At 38.0% G+C, this 24,329-nt stretch overlaps 2 protein-coding genes across 3 annotated transcripts; both read left to right on the top strand.

The window, feature by feature from the left end:
• Positions 1-12,929: 12,929 nt before the first annotated feature.
• Positions 12,930-15,189, top strand: cfap300 (cilia and flagella associated protein 300). 2 transcript variants are annotated; one of them, XR_014772060.1, is made up of 8 exons: positions 12,930-13,067; positions 13,200-13,281; positions 13,782-13,854; positions 13,984-14,141; positions 14,230-14,402; positions 14,538-14,604; positions 14,745-14,842; positions 15,052-15,178. XR_014772060.1 is itself a non-coding variant. In XM_084739280.1 (7 exons), exons 1-7 carry the CDS (start codon positions 12,958-12,960, stop codon positions 15,181-15,183), a joined length of 795 nt encoding a protein of 264 aa, XP_084595406.1. In that variant the 5' UTR covers positions 12,930-12,957; the 3' UTR covers positions 15,184-15,189. The 2 variants fall into 2 exon arrangements, 1 of the variants encoding a protein (XP_084595406.1); XM_084739280.1 differs by lacking the exon at positions 14,745-14,842 and having other exon boundaries at positions 15,052-15,189.
• Positions 15,190-17,696: 2,507 nt separating this feature from the next.
• Positions 17,697-20,804, top strand: LOC146312991 (major histocompatibility complex class I-related protein 1-like). Its single transcript, XM_084739441.1, has 5 exons — positions 17,697-17,745; positions 18,516-18,782; positions 19,600-19,866; positions 20,028-20,330; positions 20,641-20,804. Exons 1-5 carry the CDS (start codon positions 17,697-17,699, stop codon positions 20,802-20,804), a joined length of 1,050 nt encoding a protein of 349 aa, XP_084595567.1.
• The last annotated feature ends 3,525 nt before the right edge of the window (positions 20,805-24,329 follow it).

Raw genomic sequence — 24,329 nt, 5'->3', positions numbered from 1 at the left:
GTCTATCTAATAAAGACTGTCAACAACTACATCGCTAGTTACTGTATGCGGCATGCAGAGGCCTGTTGCTTTGGTTCTCTCGTATTTTTCAGCTGTACATACACATCTCTGGTGTGTAAGAGGTGTTTACATGCGAGTCCGCTGCTAAAATATTACGGACTGCTTGTACAAGCTGTGTAGAAATCACCACAACAAAAATTAATTGAAAGACTGATATGGGAGAAGGACACTTTGACTTCCAAGGGAGGACATGCAATATTGGACAGTGAAGGAAGCACTTGAATAAGGATCGGCGTGCGTGTGTCCTCAATGATTCTTCCTCTAATACACACCCTGTCCCGTGCCTATGATGTCACGTCTTCACTTTAAACAAAAAGACAGGATGAGGCATCAGGTGTTGCTTCATCCCCACTCTCCTCCTACATCCCCACAGGGACTGACCCAGCTGTGGTGGTCGAACACCCTCACTCAATACCTGTCATCCCTGCACTCATCTGTCCATCCATCCATTCAGTGAAGGTACTTATCTCTCCTAATGGAGCATAAGAGGCTACATCCACTGGGCCTGCTCTGTGGACCTCTTCACACCGAAATCTAAAACTACAACACTGTGGAGCAAAATTAATTACCTACTTTGACTCTGATTGGCTGATACTTGTTGCCTTCGTTTGTAGGGGTTGTTTGGGTCGGGTAAGTTATGAATGGGTTTAGGCATGAAGAGTGTGACTGGATAGGTTACTGGAAGAATATCAGGGTAAGCCAATCACCCTTCACCATCCTGGGGGAAAAAAATATCGCTAAGGGTACAGAGATCAAAGTATGTATGTTAACATGTATGTTAATGTTGTGTGAACGCTCCATTAGTGACCAAGCTAATCCTTGATAATTGACAGTTAAGTGTCTACTCACTCGATGTAGTCCCTAATACACACAAGGATGCAGGTGCAGTAGTGTCACACAACTGGCCATTTTATTTTTTCATCCATAAAATGTGACACATGCGACTGCTAGCCAATAGTGTACGCTATTTTTTATTTTTGTATGTGATTTTATTTTGTTTCACTGCAAAATGTTTGTAAGAACTAGAGCATATTTAACTATGTAATTTGAACACTCAAATAAAATGTTGGACTGAGCACCCAACATCATTTGAGGCTAAATATGATCAGCCCATGGTGGTTTTTATTTAGTACTAAATTAGATGTTGAAAACTGGGCTGTTCAGTTCACCTGATTTGGGCCACAGTTAGTCCCAGAACAGACAAATATCTAACACCAAAAATGCTATTTACCGAATACCATTCATGACAATAAGAGTCGAAGTATGTGACAGCTCATGTTAGTGTCTAAAAGCACTGAGTCATTTAATAAACATACACTTTATCTTAGAAATACTATCCCAAGTGATGCATGACCCATCACAGCATGACTCTTACACAGCTTGATTTCTACAAAAGTATCTTTTCCACTAATGAAGTGGAAATAGGTTTGGCCTCTTCTGAAGAGGAGTTTTGTTGTATTTGGAGCAGGGTGGAGGTCAGAGGGCCAGCAGTGAGGCTCAGGGGGCGGCAGCATCAGCGGTGCTCCTCACCTCTCTCCTGTTTATCATCTGTTTATCCTGTCCAACTCCGCAACTGTTACACAACCGATCCACTGATCTCCACAGGGATGCAAGACATGAGAAACATTGCATGGATGGCAACAATTTGGTTTCTTTGTTTATACTGGTAAATTAATATTTTTAAAGAGCTTTCTGAGTGTTATTTTGGGACAATATTAGACATTCTCTGGTCTCTGCTTCATCCCACCTCCTCTTTTTCCCACTCTTCTCTCACTTCAGCAACTTCTAGTTTGTGTTCACACACAATGGGACAGTTGAGGGTCTTATTGGTTACAGGAAGTGGGTGTGAGCATATTAACTAAACATACAAACAAATGGACAACCAGAGGTGCATGTGTGTGCGTGTGTAGCTGCAGAGCCCGGCGCTGCTTCGGAAGGCAGAGACTATATGAGCAGCATTACCCCTTGTTGTTTGCCACTTGGTGCCACAACAGCAAGATTGTCTCCGTCGGACCCTACAACAGGCTGGCAAACACTTGAGATTCCTGGACGCCTGCGGAACATCGAGCATCATGTTCCATGTTGGACCGTTACCATGGAGACCAGGGCAGAGACGGGCTAAACAGAACTGTTGAGAAGCAGGACGTGGAGAGTGTTTGAGTTGTCTCACAAATGTCAAGAGGGCGAGAGGGAGTCATCAACTCGCTGCCCAAATAATGGAAAGTGTTGCTAATATGAAATGCACTTAATGCAAAATGCACTTACATCATGTGTTCTTAAATAGAATCTATTAAAAGTCTCGTGTTAACAAACTAGGGCACTTTATCATCCGTCTCCCATCCACTCAGCAGATGCTTCTGTCTGAAGTGGCTTAAATATTTTTTCCTATGCATCACATTCAAAGCTCTTACCATCTGGAAGGACACTTTGGCATATGGACACATGGACATTGACAAATCACCAGCCTATAGGATTAATGAACAATCTATGTCCCCTCATAGTTCACCATACACACTTTTACTTACATAAAGTGGATGTTTGAACCCTTTTGGGACAAAAGCAACACCGCAGTTCTGAGAAAAACAGGAGAGGATATAATTGTTTATAAACTAATCTCTGGCCAAAAGTATATGGACACCTGAACAAAGCATTGTAGTATTTAAGTTTATTCCCCAGTATAAAGGTAAAGTCCCACACTGTAACAAAAAAATCAATGGAAAGAAGAAAATTGTACAATTGTTGTGCACTGGGTGGGGGAGGTCATATCTTATCTTAAATTTGAGCAGCTTAAATACACTGTCCGAGGCTCCACCCAGAAGTATTATCAGGTCTGGCGACCATTTCTGTCCTATTTTGAGATTGAGTTCCCTTCTGTTCATACAATCTAGCACAATGTCATACATGCTAATTACTGTGTATTGATTACTGAGTGTTATTGTGTTTATTCAATTTGAGAAAATAAATACAATTATTTAAATAACAGTAATAAAAAAGTTAGTGTCTGTGCTGCCAGTTTTTAAGCATGGATGTGAAAAGACAAGTTAAGGTAATTTTGTGATGATTCAAAACAAAAACACTTTTCTATAACTTTAGAAACAAATCTGATGCCCTTTTACATTTTCTCAGTTTGAAAAGTCAGTTCTTCATTTTACACAAAGAGCCTCCAGCTGCAGCTGCTGCTGTAGGAGCCACTTTGTTCCAGCAAAGACGCAAAGACAACACGTGAAACTGCTCCTTCATCATGGTTTACAGTCTTTTCATTATGGAATGAAAAATGCCTCTAAAACCAATTAGTTCAGTTACTGAAAGTAAAAAACAGACTTGTCTGGTCTCTGTAGAGCCTGTTAGTCTTTATTTAGATCAGAGCTGCCCAAACTGGACAAAGTTGTTTGATTTGGCCCGCCAGAAGTTTCTAGCTTTAATTAAGAATGAACAATTTGTTATTTATGCTGCTTTATTTTTGTCTGTCATGTCCTTTGTCTCTCTCACCTTTCCAATCTACCTTCATCTGTCTTGTTCAATAGAGGCAAAATCCCACCAAATAATACAAAAACCCTTTAAATACTCAAAGTCAACAAGTTAGTCCAAGTATTGTGGATTCAAAATCAACAAGTTATTTTTACTTTAAAATCTCAACTTTACATAGTTTTTGGAGGCAATGAGTTTGAATAATTTTTTTGAGTACACCCAACTTATTAGATTTTACCGTGTGCACACCAGGCAGCTCAGCAGCGCTGTATCTGGTCTGACAATGACCATAAAGGTCCTGGCAGGTGGTGAAGTGTCTCAGTCCAAGCCGTCCCACAGTGAAGCAGCCGGGGACCGGAGAGGCAGCAGAGGAGCGCAATGGAGGAGAGGAGCGCGAATCATTTCTTCCTCCTCACAGTAACAGCAGCGATCTGAGCGCACTACTTTGGCCGATTAGCACCTTCCTTTCAAACATACTAAATACAGACACAGTCACCACAAATTACTTAGGGCAAACAAGCTAAATGGACAGAGCGTGCTGTTCTGCACATTTCAAAGACGCAATCCTTAGTGCGCGCTGTTAGTAGATCAGCTTGCGTATTTGTTTGCAGGTGCTATCAAGTTTGCACACGTTGTAACTCAGGTAAACCTTTAATAAAGTTGTAAACTAATGAGAAAAGATTTGATTTGACCAAATTCCTATATTATTCTTTTGCAGTTAGAATGATTTTGTTTGCTACCTACTGTATCCGTTCAGAGAGCGTGGGTGATTTGCAGATGTTATTCTCTTTATGCTGCTTTCTTTCCAGAAAGTAGTTACACATTTCATACACACATTAGTACAACCACCAATTGTATATCTCCCTAGAGCAGAAACCATGGTGCTCATGAACAAAACACCTGATCTTTTGATGACTGGAGAGTGGAAGCAAACATACAGAGCTTTTATGAGCTTGTTATGATCTCAGTGTTTCTGATGAGACAGCACTTTTACTTGGCTAAACATAAAATCTCTAAAAGAGAAATAATTGAATGAAATAGTACTGGTGACAGAAAAATACAGTATATAGTAGACTCTATAACGATGCATTGTGCAAGATTTAGGGGGATTTACTGGCAAAATATGACAGAAATAGAATATAATACTCATGAGTATGTGTTCATTAGTGTCACTTAAAAATCACAGAAAAATAAGAATCATTATGTTTTTGTTACGTTACATTACGTCATTTTTATCTACAGAGGGCCTGGGTTCTCTTCCACAGAGCCTCTTGTTACGTTGCTTTTGTCTTATTGCATTTTCATCTTATGTCTTGTTAATGCCGATTTCATCTTTTCCATCATTTTCATTCCATTACAGTGTTTCTATCTTTTATGTCTTTTTCTCCTTGTTGTCTTTTACATTGGTTTTGTCTTACGTTGTTTTTGTCTTGTTACATCACTTTCATCTTGCTGTGTCTTGTTTTGTCGTTTTCCTCTTTTATGTTGTTTTCATCTTGTCACCTCTTGTTACGCTATTTTCCTTTTTTAACATCGTTTTCATCTCATTATGTCTTGTCACATTGGTTTTGTCTTTGTGGAGTTTTCATTTTGTTACATCTTGATGTGATTTCGTTTCTACTGTAGTTTTGATCTAGTTATGTCTTGTTACGTTGTTTTCATCTTGTTTTTGTCATTTATGTTGTTTTCATCTTTTGGATTCACCAAAAAGGTGACGCGCAGTGACAAGAAATAAGACGATTCCCCTCAAATGTATAGAAACAAGCTGTTTTGAAAATGTAAGGAGGAGAAAGTACAAATAGTCTTTGTACTTAATTTCTTCCCACCTCTGCTGAAGCTTCACTGCTATGCCACTAAGTCTGACTCACTGGTCCTTTAAAAACCATGACTAAGAAACAGTCATTAGTCCAAAGCCATGCTTCGGCCCCTACATGTCGTGGTCCTGACCTCTGACACTTGTCTGTAAAACCGTAACACTAATCCTGTAAGACCATCAACACTGATCTCTCAGGATCATCACTATCTGATGACAGCACCTGTTATCCATCAATACCCTTCACGCTAAGTTGCTGGCAGCAGGAGAAAAAGAGCAGACAGTCCCACAGATATTATCATTAAAGGGCAGCCACATCAGTAAAGTTCTCCTCATACCTCTGCGTCCATCCCTCTTGTCTCTTCTCCCCCTTCTCCATTTTCTTCCTCTTTGGCGTGTCCCTACAAGGCTCCTCTAGGATTCCCAGAATATCTTAGATACACTATCACACAGAGTGGGGCAAAATAAAGGGAGAATAAAAGAGAGCATGTGTTCAGGGGAAGACATAACAAGGTAGCTCTGGTTTCTGATGTCCCCATTTCTTGTTTCATCTGCTTCCTGTATTTGCTTCCATGCACACACTGTACAAGTGGTTCTCAGCCAAAACCTTCTGCAAGGATAAATCTGTGGAGTCACTACATGATTACAAGGCTACTCTAAGACAGAGTGAAGTCTTGTATACTTCATCCCACTAAAAGTCCTTTCATTTTAAAGGAGTAATATGAAACAAAAAGGAGTGTAGCACCCCAAACAGTAAGTCTGGGACTCTGCAGCCGCAGTGTTGATGTCAGAGAAGCAGGTATTTTAGCTTCTCTAATGACATATTGTGGTAATTTAAGATTTTCTACAGTAAATATATCACAGATTTCTCCTTTAACAACAATAGAAAAACTCACTCTTTAACTGTAGCCACCCTGACAACCCTGCAAGAGTAAAAAGTAAAATTTCTGCTCTTTTACTTAACTGTTTTTTGAGAGCAGTAAGAGTAATATATTACAATATACAAACTTTTTCAATGCAGATATTCTCTCATTCTGTAAAAGTATTTTGATTGCCAAGGTTGAGATCGCCAAGTGAAGCACGAACACAAACACGCCTAAGTTTTGAATTAACAGTGATAAGCCAGATGTGTTTGGGTCTCGTGTGTTTGACACGATCCGCTCAACGGCATCACAATAAGCCATACAAACACAGGAGCAGAGTGCAGAGTGACTGAGAATAGTCCAGCTCGCTTTGGGACTCACAGTCTGTACTGCCTGACCCTGAAAAGAATAAAAAAAAAAAAAAAAAGAAAAAGAGCTCAGTAACAAAGTTCACTCTCGCTATGACATCATTAGGAAAAGCTTCAGATACTGATTCATTCATTATCAAAATACCACAGCAGGACTTTTCCATTGTTCTCCAAATCTGGGCACAGTCCTCTTTCTCAATAGGGGTGGCGTATCAGCTGTGTGTGGAGTTGATTTCTGTACATGCATTTCTGCCCATAAAATGTCATTTTCCCTTTGTATTATTGCCTTCATCATAACTGATAATAAAACATGTCTTAGACAAATATTATCTTTTTTTTTCTATAGCGGTGTAGGAGAAAAGAAGCAGATGACTTAGAAGGTTTTAAGCTTTGAAAAAAAATTAAGAAAGTACTTCACACAGCATGTTTGATGTTTGAAGATGAGGTGGGAAGATAAGAGGAAGAAACCACAACATAATACTAACCCTTGACCCCATGAAGATGATAATCGCGATGAAGATGATGGCATGACTGGAGGCCTCTGTGGGTGGGGAAGGTGCAAACTCGTAATTGTTTGAGGGACATTTAGGAAAAGCAAACGCCAGAGATGAGAAGTAACAAAGTCCAAATACTTTGTTACTGTGCTAAAGTAGATTTTTCAAGCATCTGTACTTTACTTGGGCCTTTAGTTTTTATTTTTACCCCTACATATTAACACAAATATCTGTACTTTCTACTCCTTACATTTTCAAAACAGTTTGCTTAATTTAGCATTAATTCATTTGAGGGATATTATTGATTATTTTCATTCTGAATCATTGCACCGCCTTCCCAACATCAAGCCCTATTTTAACCTAAATGGATGGAACAAAAAACATATAATGATTCCTTGGTGTATCCGTCAGCGCATATGACGCACATCAGATGTAACAAACAAGCAGCTAAACAAACTCGGAATAATGACAGTACCTCCACCTGTGGAAAGTCTGCCTCTCTCCCTCCTCCTCCATCCTTTGTTTAGTTATTTGGCTCACAGCTGATGTGACCTGCAGTGACCTCCTGCACGTACACATCATCAGAAGAGCCTACCAAAGTCAAACAGTATCTCAGTAACTGTAGTATTATTGCTGTTTTGGAAACTGTAATCCCTTACACTACACATTACTGGGTAAAGTAATAAAAATAATACATTTTTTCCCAACACTGCTTATGGAAGAGTCATATCAATCAGTATCATCTTTTACGCTCTCTATCTCTCTATCTTTCTTTCCATTATCTCACTTCAACATCAGCAGCTTTGCATTAATGTCCTTTTTTTGCATTGTCCTTTATTATCTCATCTGTTTGGAAACACGACCATTTTCAAAAGTTTGAGTAATACTATGATCACATTTTTTCAGATTTTCTGTAGATATTGCAATAACATTGTTGCTGTGACTTCTCTTGGCCATGATAATCATGGAGTGAATTCTAAAATTATGACAGCCCTAGTTTGGAATTTCAATTCAGGAGTGAAGCTTCTCAGTGATTTTCCAAACTGCAGACTGAGGGCTGGGAGATCAGTCAAAATTGTCCTAAATTGTCTGTCAGATGTTCTAAAACTCATTACTCAAGTTCATCCAAACTATGAGCCATCATGTAAAAGTTACACTTGGCATGACAGTGATAAATACAGCCAGGAGCTCTGAAACCAACCATAATGTAAAAATTCAAAAGATATGTATTAAAAATCTCGAATTCATATCCTTGCCTGGAGGGGATTGTGTAATTGCTTTCTTGTCCAGAGCCAGTAGTAATACTACTGGACCAATCAGCTGAATTTTCTTTGTGGACATTCATGACTCTAATCAGTTCATCCTTGAGTCCAAGCAGTCATTTGTCCCAAGTTTGAAGAAATTCCCTTGAGGTGACACATCTGTCATAGAGCCACAAAAAGGTTTTTCCAAAATTGTTAATTAGGCTGATTGGTCCAGTAGTGTTCAAGATTGGCTACAATACGGTCAATTTTAAATCTTGATGTCTAATTCATGTAAACTGAAAAACTTTCCCAATGAAAACCTAGAACAGCAAACAAAATAAAGCCTTTAAAAAAAATATATATATATAACATTTATTCGCCTATAAGTTCAAGAATGGGTGGATATGCTGAGTTTCCCTTCTTGTTGGTCTAAATGTAGTAAAATTCAAATGTAATGGGTCTAAAACACACAGGAAGTGGCCTGTTCTCAGCTCCAAAAGATTCTTTGAAATGACACAGAGGATATGACCTCATCAAGGGCATCTATGGCCGTGCAAAAGCTTATTCCTCTGCCTTTTCCATTGAGAATATTCAGACAGAAACTAGTGAGGGCTGCTCTCTGAACATGAGTCAGACATGCCGCCATCATGCAGTTGTCACCGTTTAGCGGTGTGTTATTAAATCTGTATAACTGGCAGGGAAACGTTACGATCACAGACAGAAATCACCTCCAAACATTCCTCAGCTGTTACATCTTCTCACCTGCCTCGACCGCCTGCCTGCTGGCCGCGTTTCAGTATTGATAGATCTAATGAGCAGGAATCAAGTGCAATTACATACATTACACAGCAATCAGCAGACAATCAGAATAAAACTTTTGTTTTAATGATTTCACTCAATTATGTCAGGTTATACCCTGGCTGTACAGTGTGAAAACATCAGTTTGGCATAACTTTCTCTCTTCTTCAGTCTCTTTTTTTTGATAGAGTGTAACAGCTGGATTAGGCCTCATCTCTGGCCCACCATGTATTCTCTGCATTAGATCTGTCACTGTCTAGACACAGTAAATTACCCCAGGCTGTCAGTTTTCATTATGGGAATATAAAGTTTAAATACAGTTTAGTTTATTACTCAATTAACATGAGTATTTTGAGGATGGTCTCATAATAAAATGAATGAGTTCACACAATGTTAATTAGTTTTGTCCCCATGCTGAGCAGCCATATCAGAACAGGCTACACAATAGGATTTTACAAAAATAAAGCTCTTTTTAAAAGTTGCCCCCAAATGAAAATGTATATTATTAATAAAATGTTGGTGAATTAAAAATTACTCCATTCCTCCTGCCTACACAGAAATATAGAGAGACTGAACAGCAGCTGTACGGGTCTGTTCAAAACATAAACAAACAAAACTCAATAACTGGTATCTGATAAATATTATTAAATAAATAATACTACAATATTACTGTAAAACAATACATAATTACAGCATAATGTGTATATTGAAAGCAAAAGTTATACAGTGAATTTCAATGTATTTTTAATATGCTGCAGCCTTCCCATGATTGTGTTTCTGTTGTCCCCAGGTTTGGGGTCAGATGCAACTTCTGACTTCCTCCTGTCAAATATATATTGTGAACACATACAGTATGTAACTACCCTGCAACCACGGTATGTCCTTGCAATGTCGTGATTGTGACATATCATTTGCAACACCGTAACAGCATTACAGTAACATTACAGTTACAATGTTACCGTTAGTTACATTGCTGCTACGTTGCTGAAACATTACGTAAAGTAACAGGTATTCTGTGGTATTTTTGCAACAACTTTTCAACATCCTCTGCTTGAAGTTTTTTATATAATGATGTTGCTGCAACGTTGTTAAAATGTCAGAAAATCTCTCAGATTTACTCCTGAAGATGCTGAAGTCTGTATCTGGCTCAGTGACCCGCTGTACCCCCTGATAATGTCTTGTCTTTCTTCACCATCTCATCACTCGTGTCACCAGCTGAGATAGGCTTTTTAAAAACCCACAATTACAGGTTTATTCTAAAAGGTCAAAGGTAAAAACGATTACACATTATATTTTTTGAAAAACATTATAAAATGTTCTTAAACAGATTCTAATCATATCACCCGTCTTTTCACGTTTTAATTAAAGGTCACCGATGCACTGTGACTTCATTCATGCGCCCCAAAAGACTGCAGACGCCGCACATTTATCACAGTAATAAATCTGACTTTGATTATCTGATGTTTTCTGAGGTATTAATGCATTCTGCAGACCTGACCCAATGAAACTAAACACTGCGTGGTTACACTGTGATGACTTCAGGGTGTCCCCACACAGGATATTCTTTGCTCTGGTCACGGGGAATATCAGGGTCTGGGTGTCCTATCCTGGAATGCAGCTCATAAGGATCCCCCATCCTCGACCATCCTGGAATGTTGGGAATGAAATGAGCATTTGAGCCAGGATGACAAATACTTGCAAGGATCTGTCGGGAGTCAGGGTGTACAAGTGTAAACACATACAAGCACAGAGGCATATATGCAGCCTATCATCCTTAACTGGTTTCTGAAGATGCGGCGCCCTTTAGATGAATCGTCAAAAACATCTATAAATGTGAGGTTGATGGTAAAAGGGATTTTGCCCTTTTGTTTATGATGCTCAGGTGTTTCTGGCAGATTGAGCAAAATTTACAAGAGCTTTTGTCATTTGAGGGAAATATAAAGCAAGGGGTCAAAACATCTGAAGAAACATCTGTGCTTCACCTCAGGGCTGTACAGAGAGGTGTAGAGATCAGCGGTTCCCAAGCTGTTTCCTCAGGGACTGCTTACTGACAACACCTATCGATATTTCATATTATGTTTAATGCAGAACAATGAACTGTGTAATTAAGCCAAAGACTGAACACAATAACTGCAGGAAGTTTGTGTAAAATGAGTGATTTGGATGAATTTTAAACTGATTATATCTGCGAATATTAAGTCAGTGATAGTTTTAATATTTTAAAGAACCTTAAGAACCTTTACATTTTTTGTTTTTAACCGTCATGTATTCCTAAATGGCTTCTTTTTTACAAATTCAGTGAGCTTTTTTTTTCCCTTGGCCAATGGAAATGGACCAAAAATGGATATATACTACACACTTACACATATTAATATGAAAGATGTTTATAGACCCAGAGAGGTGCCGTTAGGGATTTACTGGAATTTAAAGTAACAAAAAAAGGAAGGGAATGTGAGAAGTCAGGGTTAAGAGAGGATAAATATATAAATGATTAATAATAATACATTTTCATTGAACAATCTCAGATCAGAATGAGAAGAAGCAGAATGAGTTTGCTCAGATGGAACATAATTGTTCAAATCCTTCTGAGCACGTCTACATGAGAGAAAAGTAATGGATTACATGTACACCAAATTGGGATTATGTAATCAGATTACAAAATATAAGTAACTATAATCAACCCAGGCAGCATTTGACAAAACGTGTCAAGGATAACTTGATTACATTTATGACTTTGAAATATGGAAATCTGATGAAACGTTTCCATGATAACCAGTACTCTGTGTGCTCCACTTTGTGTCAGACCTGGTAAGAAAAAAATAACCCTTTGCAAAAATCCATCTTATCTGTATTGAAAATGTTTTGAGCTGTTTATAAAAGAATATTTGAACTCCACTACTTCTTTAGTATAAGGTTTATTATTTTCAGTGTTTGATTTTGAAGTAATCCAGTGGTAATCCAAGAGTATTCAGATTGGATCCAATTATGTTACTACCATTAAAAAATATTATGTAAGTTGTCTGTGAGTAATTTGTTCCAACCCTGTATCTATAACAGGACTTCTCATGGTCCTTATCATCCAGAAGAAGTTAGTAAATGGACCTTGAGTTGAGATTGTTTTGTCAACTTTCCAAGGTCAAGAATGAAGCCCAGTTTCACACGATGACACAAACCCTCCTGTATGAAAGAGGTGACAAAGTTAGAACAAAGGAGAAAACAAGAGTTAAACAGGATAATCAGAGAGATGGTGACTTGGGTGGAGAGATTAATAAAGATAAGAAACACACACAAAAAAAAAATCTGATATAAAACAGTTCAGCAGCCACTCAGCAAAAGAAGCGTGTTTTCAACAGGACGATGTTGCTCTCTGGTGGCTGTGAAGAAACATGTCGCGTGTTCTGCTGAAGACGAACGTCAATTCCTGTAGATGGAGGCAATTCGACACATCTCTTGACAGTGATTTTAATAAAAAAAAAAAAACACACACAAACACAAAGACGACACTAGCAAAGGAAAATTAACATTAAAAGTCAAATGGAGCCGGCATTTTTAACGGTAGATTTTTGAATAGGAACGCTCTATCCACGCGCAGGGACGTTACCAGCGTCTGTTGTCAAGGTAACAAGTAAACCAATCTTCTGAGATGAGTGAAAAAGTAAGATGAATCACTCTGTCATTATTCAGAGTAACCGGAACAAACCGTCCATACAAGGCCGCTGATTGGCTGTTAGTGAGCACACCTGCCGCTGATTGGCCTGTAAACGCCTACAACGCTGCTGCTTGTTTGTGAACACGAGCAAGTCTTCGCTGTTTTTGTAGGCTAACACAACAACCGAAGAAAACGCAAAAATGGCAGGCGAGAAATGCGAGTTTGAGCAAACTTTTTCTTTTAAAGCTCTTCCCTCCAAGAAGCTTTCCTTCCTACGGGACAAATATACTTTAGCTCTGTTAATGAAATGGTGACGTATAAAATTTAGCTATCCTTAAAAACATGATTGTTTTTTTTGTCTTGCTCATTTTGTCAGTCGACCCTCTGTTAACTAGTGTGAAACGTTAGCTGCTGGTGTAATGTCTGTGTGTATTGATCACAGGTCCATGCTGGGGAGGATTTCAGCTCAGTCTTACAGCTTTGACCAGATCTTTTACCCTTACAACAGTGAAAACTTTGCACTGGTAAGACCCACCATAATACCTCAGGTTATTAAGTGATTATTTTTTTCTGAAATACTTTCTGTCATTATTTTGACATGATAACTCATTTTCTTAGTCATACTAAGTCATTATTTTGAGAAAGTTTCTCATTATTTTGACATACCAAGTTATTATTTTGACAATACACTATAAATGTTGTCATTGTTTTGATATGTAAGTCATTACTTTGAGATACAAAATAATTATTTTGAGAAAGTTTCTCATTGTAATGACTTACAGGATGTTCTTTTGTCATGACAGTGGTGAAAATGGGTTTCCATAATTTCTTCCACTTGAAAAGCAGTAGCAGTATTATAGTAGTAGTATATACAGTAATAAAGTAGTATGTACTTAATCTTTTTTTTAGAGAGAATTTGGAATTTGCTGCTGAAAAGATGACACTTATTAATCAAATAAAAAAACAATAATTGTTGGTTCTCTGTTTTTCATTCAATTTGAATGACGTCACTCTGTATGTGCAGTGTTTCTTCAGAGATCCTGATGTGGTATTCAGTCTGCCCAGAGAGATGAAGGCCGGAACCTGGGTGCCTCTTGGTATGTCGTGTCCCCTCAGAAAGCCTTTCATCACTGATAGTAGGAAATTGATCTCATCTGCTGGACAATATTGGCAGTCAAATCTCAGTGGATTGTATTTGACTTCTGTGCGTTGCGTGTTTGTTGTAGACAAGCCAGTGGTGTCTGTTGATGTGGAGCCGGTGCCGTGCACTCAGGTCTCCATGGAGCTGTTTGACCCAATCTATTCTTGTGGGATCTTGAGGCCCTCTGGACATGTAGTTAAATGCTTTCATGATGTCTATCCTGACTATGATGAACTCAGACAGGTCAGTCTCCCTTTTCTCGTCCACCTGTCTGTCTCTATTATTCTTTTATTGACATGGTGTGAGTCGAAGTCCTCCTCTTTTCTTCCAGATGTTGCAGGAAGAGGACTCGGAGCACTACTATGCGGTTGGGAGAGAGGAGCGAGGAGAGTTTCTGTTTCGCCTTTTCAAGCACCTGTGTTTGGGAGGAGAGCTCTGTCAGTACGAAGACACCGTTGATCCTTATATCAGCACTACGAAGCAAATCTACAAAGACCTGATCAGGTGGGCACAATCTGACCATGTGCTGTCACACTTGAACAATTATTAAACAATTATTCATCAGTTTTACGTACAGCTCCATTATTGGCTACATCATGATCTGATACTGACATTGTAATTCTGCTTTTTACTATCTAGTGTACAGAAGGATGCAGAGACTAAGAAGATCAGTGTCGTCTCCACAGTCCTCAAAGTCTGTGCCTATGTAAGTGAATGGTTGAAGGTCTGTGCCACTTTAAGGGATATTTCAGATTTTTTGAAGTGGCATTGTATGAAGTACTTACCAGTGTATTACCTACAGAAGATGGCAGCCTACCAACCTTTTGTTGCTGATTCTGTCTACAGCAGAACATTGCTTAGCTTCCTACACTGGGACTCTTGCTGCTTCTCCAAACTGGGAACATGTCGGCCGCCATCTACTGTAGATAATACACTGACTATTAGTAAGTACCTCACACAATCCCACCCCAAAATACTCTTCATTAAACTTTCATGTTTCAATGAATTATTGGAGTTATATGAGAAAAAAAATGATCTGACTGCTCTGTTTGAAGAGAATACAACTGCAGCCAGTGAACTGTTGAGAATGGCTGTCCTTCGTACAGGAGGTCTTACTTGAATTTTCTTCGTCGTTCACACACATTGTCCTCAGGATGAGTCTGGCCGATGTTACCCTGGAAGACAAGAGGAGGAGCAGACGTTTGCCTATTTGATTATCGACCCCTTCAAACGACACGTGACTCTGTTCTGCCACTTCTGTGGTGTAGGAAGCTTCACATTGTGACAACGAAGAGTGTGTGTGTGTGTGTGTGTGTGTGTGTGTGTGTGTGTGTGTGTGTGTAGAAACACATGACCTCAGACAGGGAGCTGGAATGATTTCACTCTGCAGTCAGTCAGTTTACCTCCTTTACTGTTGTGAGAGATTTAAGTGAAAGCAGTCAAGTGAAGAACACACCAGGAAGTTTGTTCTGTTAAAGTATGTTAATAAAATGTTTTTAAATAGCTTTGGGCCATGTTGAGCCTTTTTTTTTTTTTTTGGCAGTCCCATTCTACTAATAATAATTTAACAGTTAACATCCTGCTCTAACTAAATGTTGTTAGACTCAACAAGGCAAACAGTTGAACATGAGATAAGATTGTGATTTTGATTTTCATGATGTAGTTAAACTTTTTTGAGATATAACTAAAGAAAGATTGGTCATATGAGTGTGTGTGCACGTGCGTGCCTGTGTGCATGTGAGACCAATGGGACTGGAGCTACTGTCTACAGCTATTGTCTACTACAGCTGCTGCATACTACTGCACCCATCAGCCTGATATTTTTTTTTGTGCACTTTCATGACTGTTTGCTGAGGGACCTCTGTGATTCACAGTTTTTGTAAAACTAATTTTTGTGGCTCGAGGCATTATGTTCTCGACTCCTCTGTCCATTTACCCCATTCTAGACAATGCTATATCTCAAAACGTAAAAGAATTTCTTCAAACTTGACTTAAATTACCACTTGGACTCAAGGATGAACTGATACTAAGAGTCATTGAGAGGCTTACCCTAATTCTTAACAGACATACTGTCATTGTTGCATCTGTCTTCTCCTTTCAGATAAACAAGGGAACAGTTTGATAGTGTTGTTATGGCGGCTGAGGTTGGAGAGGTGTTTGTCTTGTCTGTCTGAATGGAGAAGACATAACTGTGATCTGTTTTTGATAACACTGACCTTGAGCTAGTGGGAACAGAGGCTGCTGAGCTGTGGTCTCAGACCTTGTGTATTCATAATTACTGTTTGGATTTACAGACCAGTAGGTCTGTTGTTGATGTGTTTGGGCATAGGTTCATCATGACTTTATCTGTGAATGTTTAAAGACTATCCCGGAGGACCAAAACTCCAAAATTGAACATCAATGCCAATCGTGTACTGGTTATTCCTTCAGTCTCTTTGATCAAGTATTATTAAACCAGTTTCAGCCTAAGACATATTGGACTCCTGTGTACTTTCTCCTTCTGATGTATGGGCAAGAGATAAAAGCCATGATAATATACTGAACTCTGGTTCATAAAAGCAAATTCTTTCCTCCTGGATTTCTTGGTTCGAAGCAAATCAAAGCAGATATTTAGATATAAATGAAGTAGAGAGTAGACACTCACCCTTTCCTCCCCTTCCTGTGTGTTTCCCTCATGCTGCTGGTGGTTATGGTTAAAACTAATTCCAATGTTACTAACAATGATGCTGAATCTATTTAGCAAAGGGACTTTATTCTTGAAGTTGTAAATTATAAGCAATCAAATAGTTTCAGTAAATACTACAAATACTCAAATGAACAATTAAGTAAGAAAACTTTCAGTTTTGTTGATGTCAGCAGAGGTAGAACTAATTTATTACAAATACTCAGATTACTGTAATTAACTAGATTTTTGGGGGGTACTTGGACTTTGATGAGTAGCTTTTCAAGTCTGTACTTTTACTTGTACTTAAGCATGCATTACAATATGTAATGTACTTAGTTACTTTTAAAAACATATTTGAGTAACTGAGTACTATTTGAATAAATATCCAAAACTTTCATCTGCATTTTTGTAGCCAATAACATTTTCTGATCACAAACAAGCCAATGAAAACAATGACATATAGATGAAAAACAAGTCACTGCAGCAGCTGAGGTTTGGAGTAAAAATGTTAATGATTAATCATTAATTGATTAATCACTGTTAAGAATCCAAATATTTAAAAGGATATTAATCAATGATTAAACTTGAGCTTTAAAAAATAACTAATGGTAACTAGTAAAGTAACTAATACTGAGTAGTTTTTTCAAAGAATATTTTCTACTTTTACCAAGTATTTTTTGTAGCACCAGTACTTTATTTTAATTGAGTAATATTTTAGCAGTGTAACAGTCCTCTTTCCACTGCTGTTATTAGTTTCTTCATTGATAAATGCATCTTTCACCTTGTCAATTTCAACTCACAGTCTTTGTTCTTGCTTGTGTGTGGAATGAACCAAGTCGTCTTCCTACAGAGGGGAGTCTGCACCTTCCTATATTTAATATTATGAAAACAAATACAAGTGGATTTTATTTGTGCCACGTTAAAATAAGAAGTTATTAAAATACCAAATCACAATACAGACTGTCTTTAAAGACCCTCCATTCTCTTGCCTCAGTGGTTGGATGATTCATATATCTGAATTTGTGTCAGTGACAGTAATGAACTGTCTGTGACCTTTCATGTCTGGATTTATTCACCACAGAAGAGCTCCTTGGTCATGCAGACGTCTGTCAGCTCGTCTTTATGAAAACAAGATGAAGAACGTATTTATATTACTCATCTTCTGTCATGTTACATCTGCAGGTAATATCCCAGATAAGATTTTTTTTTCCTGATTTCCTAATTAAATCCTCATTTTAAAGGCAGTAATTTAATGAATAGTTCATGACTGGTCAATAATACAGAATCTGCATATTATGTGATATAATGTTTTATAATGTTACATAATGTTATAATAATCATATAGTCTATTAAACTGTACAGTGTGTGATTTTATGTGCTTCAGTCTGGGTCTGAAAATGAAATTATTTCAGTGCTGTTAAATCACTTTTTACACTCTTTTCTGCAGGTGTGTGGGAACATAAATCTGTGTTCACCACAAGTCACAGGAAATGGTCTGTTTGCATAAACATGCTTCATGCAAGAGAACATTTGCTGCTACAGTTTTGACACTTACAAATGCATATGAATATAATATATTTATATAATAATATATTAATTATTGTCGTGTGTGTGTTTAGTGTACACACACGCAGATGCACCCACATATATGTGTGATACATAGATTATTTAAGCTCTTCACTTTCCATTTTGTGAAGCATATTCCAAATTGTGTTCATCACAAGAAAACCTCAGTGACAAATGTCTTCCTGAATCAAGAAACACAAAAATGTTTGGTTGCACAAGAACATGAAATTTGGGAGACAGTCTGGGTTTTAAGAAAGCTGTTAACATAAATGAAAAGCTATTAACAACATTAATGTGGTCATACTTGAGTAGTTTTGTGAGTTTTACACAAAGAGGATGAATTTAGAAATGTCATTGAAAAAGCTGAAGAAGTCTTTCTCCGACAGAGGAACACTCCCTGACAATTTTCTTCACTGGGCTCTTTCGAGTGACAAACTTCCCAGAGTTTGTGGGTGTGGTGATGGTTGATGGAGTCGAGGTTGTTTACTGTGACAGCAACATCAAGAGAGCTGAACCCAAACAGGACTGGATGAAGAAACTAATGAAGGATGAGCCAGAGCACATGGGCTGGTACACCGAGGAGTGTCGTTTTAATCAGCACTTCTTCAACTCCACTGTTCAGAGTTTGATGCAGCACTCCAACAAAACTGAAGGTGAATTTATGAATTAGCTAGTTAACATAGTTAACTAGAGGGGCACTTGGAGATGCCCGTCAAGGCAACTTGTACAGTTTTTTATGATATGCAAATCTCCAAATACAACCACTATATATATCTAGATATATTTTAAAAAATTAGGATTACAAAATGTCAAAATCTGGTTGTGGTTGTGTTACAACAAATGTGTATAACGCAGGTTGAAATAATACTTTTCTACTTTTTCATGTTTTTCTCAACTAGTTGTCAGCTTAAGTAAAATACTACCTTCACTTCAGCTGGATCACTGTCTTCACCGCAGCCTCTCTGCTCTGTTAACAAAAGAGAAAAACAGTTTGTGAATCCGTCCTCTGATTTGGATCTGATCTGAAATTTAACGGGTTCTTCTTCGGCCCATGATACATTCTTCCACCAAGTTTCAGGAAAATCAGGCCACTAGTTTTTCTGTAATCCTGCTGACTGACAAAACAAACAACCAGCACCAAAAACATAACCTGACATTATAATTTATTAACATCACAGGATGGAACAGAAAAATGTGAATCCTATACTTATGAGCAAACCTGATAAAGGACACGACAAAATACACTGTGGAAATTACTGAAACAAATACAAATATTTTCAAAGTGGGTTGAGTTGAGCTTTGGTGTGGGGACCATGAGCAAATTAGATTCAAGATTTTGACGTCTTCCTTCCAAATTTCCCTCTCATATCTTAACTGTTTTGATTAAATATGATCCTGCTGCATTTTAAGCTCACAATAGCTGACTGTGTTTAGATCTTTGACTTACTGAAGTCTCTGTCTCTCTCTCAGATATCCACATCTTCCAGAGAATGTGTGGCTGTGAGTGGGACACGTATGCGTTTGATGAGTATCGTTATGATGAAGAAGTCTTCATGGAGTTTAACCTGGAGGAGGAGACATGGATGCCTTCAACGCTCCCACAAGCTAAAATCACCAAACAACAGTGGGACAGAGACAAAGACAGAAACAAAAACATTACCGTTCATCTCACACAGCGTTGTCCTGACTATCTGAAGAAGTATTTGGACTATGGGAGCAACATTTTGAAGAGAACAGGTAGAATAACATGACCTGATGTATTTGTATTTCAAAATGTTTATAGAAGATAGATCCATCTTGTTTTTCATTTACACACCTCTCTCTCTCTCTCTCTCTCTCTCTCTCTCTCTCTCTCTCTCTCTCTCTGTCTGTCTCTCTCTCTCTCTTTCTCTCTCCAGAGCTTCCCACAGTGTCTCTCCTCCAGAAGTCTCCATCCTCTCCAGTCAGCTGCCACGCTACAGGTTTCTACCCTGACAGAGCCTCACTCATGTGGAGGAAAGATGGAGAGGAGCTTCATGAGGGCGTGGACCACGGAGACATCCTCCCCAATCATGATGGAACCTTCCAGGGGAGTATTGACCTGAAACTTTTATCAGTCGAACCTGAAGACTGGATGAGGTACAACTGTGTGTTTCACCTCTCTGGTGTGCAGGACGACATCGTCACCAGACTGGACAAAGCAGCGATCAGGACCAACAAAGGTAAGACTGAGGCAAACTGCCTTTTAGCCACGTGGTGAGTTTTGGAACTACAGTTCCCATTACATACCATGCCTTTTCTTCATCATGTTAGTGCCTGAGGCTGTTTCTGGTTTCCTTGTGTACAACATATTAGCCATGTTTACATCCAAATATATTGCCAATGTTAATCAAATTTTGGGTAAACAAAAAAGAAAGAAAATGTGAACAAATAATTGTTTTCATCCACTATCGCTATCCAATTATTGGGCGTTTGTTCGTTGACATAAGCAGTGACAAAAGTGTGATGTGCCCGAATGTTCTGTTGGTTCAGTTCCAGGTCCTTCCACTAGTTCTGTCACTGGAGGTGTTGTAGCAGGACTGATGCTCCTTCTGGCAGTCTGCATCACTGGATTCTTGATCAGGATGAAGAAAATTCATTGTGGACAAGAACCTTCCTTCAACAGTGTGAGTTTCAATCCAACAAGTATTTCATAATGCAGTTCTGTGATAATGTTATCTGGTGATAATGATACACTGAGCATGTTTTTGCTGTGTCCTTTCCTGAATTCCTAATAAATTCCAATAACTGATGGAGCAATCAGACAATTAGACAACAACGGGATGTTACGAGAGAGAAGACACAGAAGAACAACTTTTCAAGTTCAGAAAACTTAAAAAAAAAAAAAAAAAAAATTGGTAGAAGTGGTCTGAATGGTTCAAGATTAGGTGTTTGAACCGACCAGTGCCAGTTTGACAAATGGAAATAGAAGGTGTTCAATTATACAAAATAGGTGTAAGAACATTTCCTTTCCTTACATTTTGTAAGGAAAGGAAACCAATGGTTTCATTAGACAGTACAGACTGGGGCTAATATATAAACATAACGTCACATAACATCATAGCTGTTATTGACTTCACACTCTGTTGACAATGTTAGTTCATTCAAAAATATATATAACAATTTAAATTCTGGCAATATTTTACACATTGGTCCTTTAAGACCACACTTATCGTTGTCTCTGCCATTTGCTCATGTGTTGAGGTTATTTATTATTTTACTTATTCATGTCAGATATTTTTGATAAAGCATATTGTATCAGTATTGATTACAGACAGTCAGGTGCTTATTGTTTGGTGTATATTATTGGATAAAGTCTGTGGTTTGGTAATGATCATAACTGGATGACAGCTTATGAAATGTGACATGGGGAACATGATGAGAGATGCTTAATACTTGAGATATTATTATGCCACTCATTCTTATGCAAGGAAACCCAAGAGTTTTTTTGTTTGTTTGTTTTTTACCACTTGTTTTTTCTTTTCCATCATTGTAATGTTTATTTTTTAAACTTCTTTTGAGCAATAACAAATGAAAACCTTTGAAACTGTACAGTTTTTACTTTGCTTAATAAAAAAACAGACTAATTTAATCTCAAACAGTGTCGGCTTGTTGTTTTACTGTTTCTGTGTTCAGCCTGCAGTCTCTCTCAACTATCTGATTAATCAAGAAACTAATCAACACATCAATCAATAATGAAAACAGTTATAGCCCTCAGTTACTAATCAAAATGTTATTGTGTTCAGTGACTTTTTCTGCACCAGCACTGTGTGCACATTGTTAATTTAAGACTTAATTAGTCTGTGTGCTTTTAATAGTATGGCATTGCTTTAAAATTCCAGTATCATGATATCTCTAATGCATATAAACCAGTTTTTATTATTTTACATAAATTCTTCAGGTGATTCAAAATACTCTGAATTTTGCCATGTAATAGAAGCCACCATTCTGTAAATATCAAACGTTACACAGTAATGATTGAGACAAAAAAAAGAGACCAAAGTCAACAGTCCAAAGAGCTTTATTGAAACAAATAAATTAATAAGTTAGTCAAGTGAGCTAATTTTATCCTCAGCAGATACACATTTTTGTATCTCTTTAAAAGATCAAATAGAGGTGTGCACTATATTAGAAAACAAAATAAGCGCCATATTTCATCAACCAGTAGCTACATCAATTGGAATTGGAAGACTTCGTTGGCGTAGCGTTTTGCTTATTGCTTCGATCAGTTTGTGTTTCACTTTAGTTCCAATACCTAAGAGAGAGCAGTTAAAGGGCAACGAGCTGGAATGTCAAATGGCAGCAAGTCAGTGAACGATGGATGGTACTGCAGGGCGTCGTGACGTGAAGAAGAAGAAGAAGAACGGAGAGAAAAAGAGAAAAGAGAACGTGCAGATTGAGTCATGCATAGCATTCAGTCAGTTAGACAATCAGTTACTGTTTCTCATAACTCGGGTTTTCTAGACTAGCGCCCCCTAGTGGCCTCAGAGGTAGTTGTGTGGAAGCCATATTTTTTCTATGTGACATGCTTATGAAAGGACACATGCCTGCAGAGTTTCCTGTGATGATACGAATGCCCATGCCTCCAGCCTCTGGTGGTAAAATACAGTAAGGGTGTGGGTGCGACGAGGTCCTGATAGAGTTACAGTGATATGCTAAACATACAGTAATAATATTCTCAGAAAATATCAAAGGTTGCAGCACCCTAAATCCTAAAATTACATGTTCAGAACAATTTGATTTCTTTAGTTAGATCAAGGTGAGCATGGCTATCTTCATGTGAAACACTGTTGTCTTCAAAGCAGCATCGATATTAAAGGTTGAGACAGAACCATATCATTAACAGAACGAGGACATAGAAGGCACAGGTCATTTCCTTTCACGTCTTGACTCAAGACTTTACAGGAGACATCCTAGGGTTTTTTTTTTTCTTCTAATAACACAGGGGCCACCAATAACAACAACATGCAATACTGTGGTCTCAACATACAATTTCATGAAGCTCAACATTCCAGGTGACAATGAAGTGTTCAGTCAAATCAGCGTTGCTCTATTAAAATAATGCAACAATTGTATGATGCTAAGAATAAGCTCCAAAGTGCCATTTATTCCCTATGGCAGTAAAAGCATCAGATCATAAATACACACACACAAAAAAAAACAGAAACGCAAACACATTTGTTTTTGCTCCCATTTTTCATTAGTTGAAGTGAAAGATATGACTTTTTTTGTGCACACAAAAGGCTTATTTCTCTCAAATGTTCACACATTTGTTGAAATCCATGTTAGTGAGCACTTATGCTAAGCATGATTATTTTAAAGGTGTGCACTGGACTGGTCAGAATAAAAGGCAACTCTAAAATGTGTTCATGTAGAATAAAAGACATGAGTTTAGAGTAAAGGCAGATTACCAAAACAGAAAAACAAAGTCTTTGGACTCCTGATAGCTAAAAAGCAATACAGCTTTCTTATTTTATGCGTTTAAAGTGGCAAAGACCTCGTAATTTGTATTTACAGCCAGTAAACTAGAGTGGGTGTTGTTTGGTTTGGTTGGTAGAGTTGGGTGTGATATGAACACAGCAGTACCTGAAAGTACCTGAATGAGCTGCTCTCATTTTTGTGAACTGGCCATTGTTCAGTGGCTTATAAATAACCTTTTACAACACAAACTAAAAGTGACCTTTTATTGTGACCAGTACAAAGCACTCCTGTGTCATAATAATGATGTCTAATCAGCATCGCAAAGGAGAAGTGCTCACTAACATTTTTAACAAATTTTAATAAACCATTTGTGCGCGCTGAAGAAGTCTTTTCACTCATGAAAATTCGGATCAAAAGCAAGTGCTGTGTTTATATTTTTGCTGACTATAGATCATAAATAGAATGAGCAATGAAGTACATTCACTGTTTGAAGTCTAGGCTTGTCTTGAATGGAAAAGTGGAGCACCTGAGTCAACTGGCTTGACTGGACCAAATAAATGAATCACTTGCAGGGACAGACGAACTGTTTTCACTGGCCAAATAGAGTGTGGTGAATGTTTTCTTATTGAAGCTGGCAGCAATTATCTGATGACACTAAAAAAATATACATATGAGCTCTGCGAGTGTGAACCTGATTGGCTGTGTGTGTGTGTGTGTGTGTGTGTGTGTGTGTGTGTGTGTGTGTGTGTGTGTCTGTGTCT

The sequence above is a fragment of the Lutjanus erythropterus genome, chromosome 16 (assembly GCF_056507025.1).
Source record: "Lutjanus erythropterus isolate fLutEry1 chromosome 16, fLutEry1.hap2, whole genome shotgun sequence".
NCBI lineage: Eukaryota > Metazoa > Chordata > Actinopteri > Lutjaniformes > Lutjanidae > Lutjanus > Lutjanus erythropterus.
This window is presented reverse-complemented; position numbering and strand designations above follow the sequence as displayed.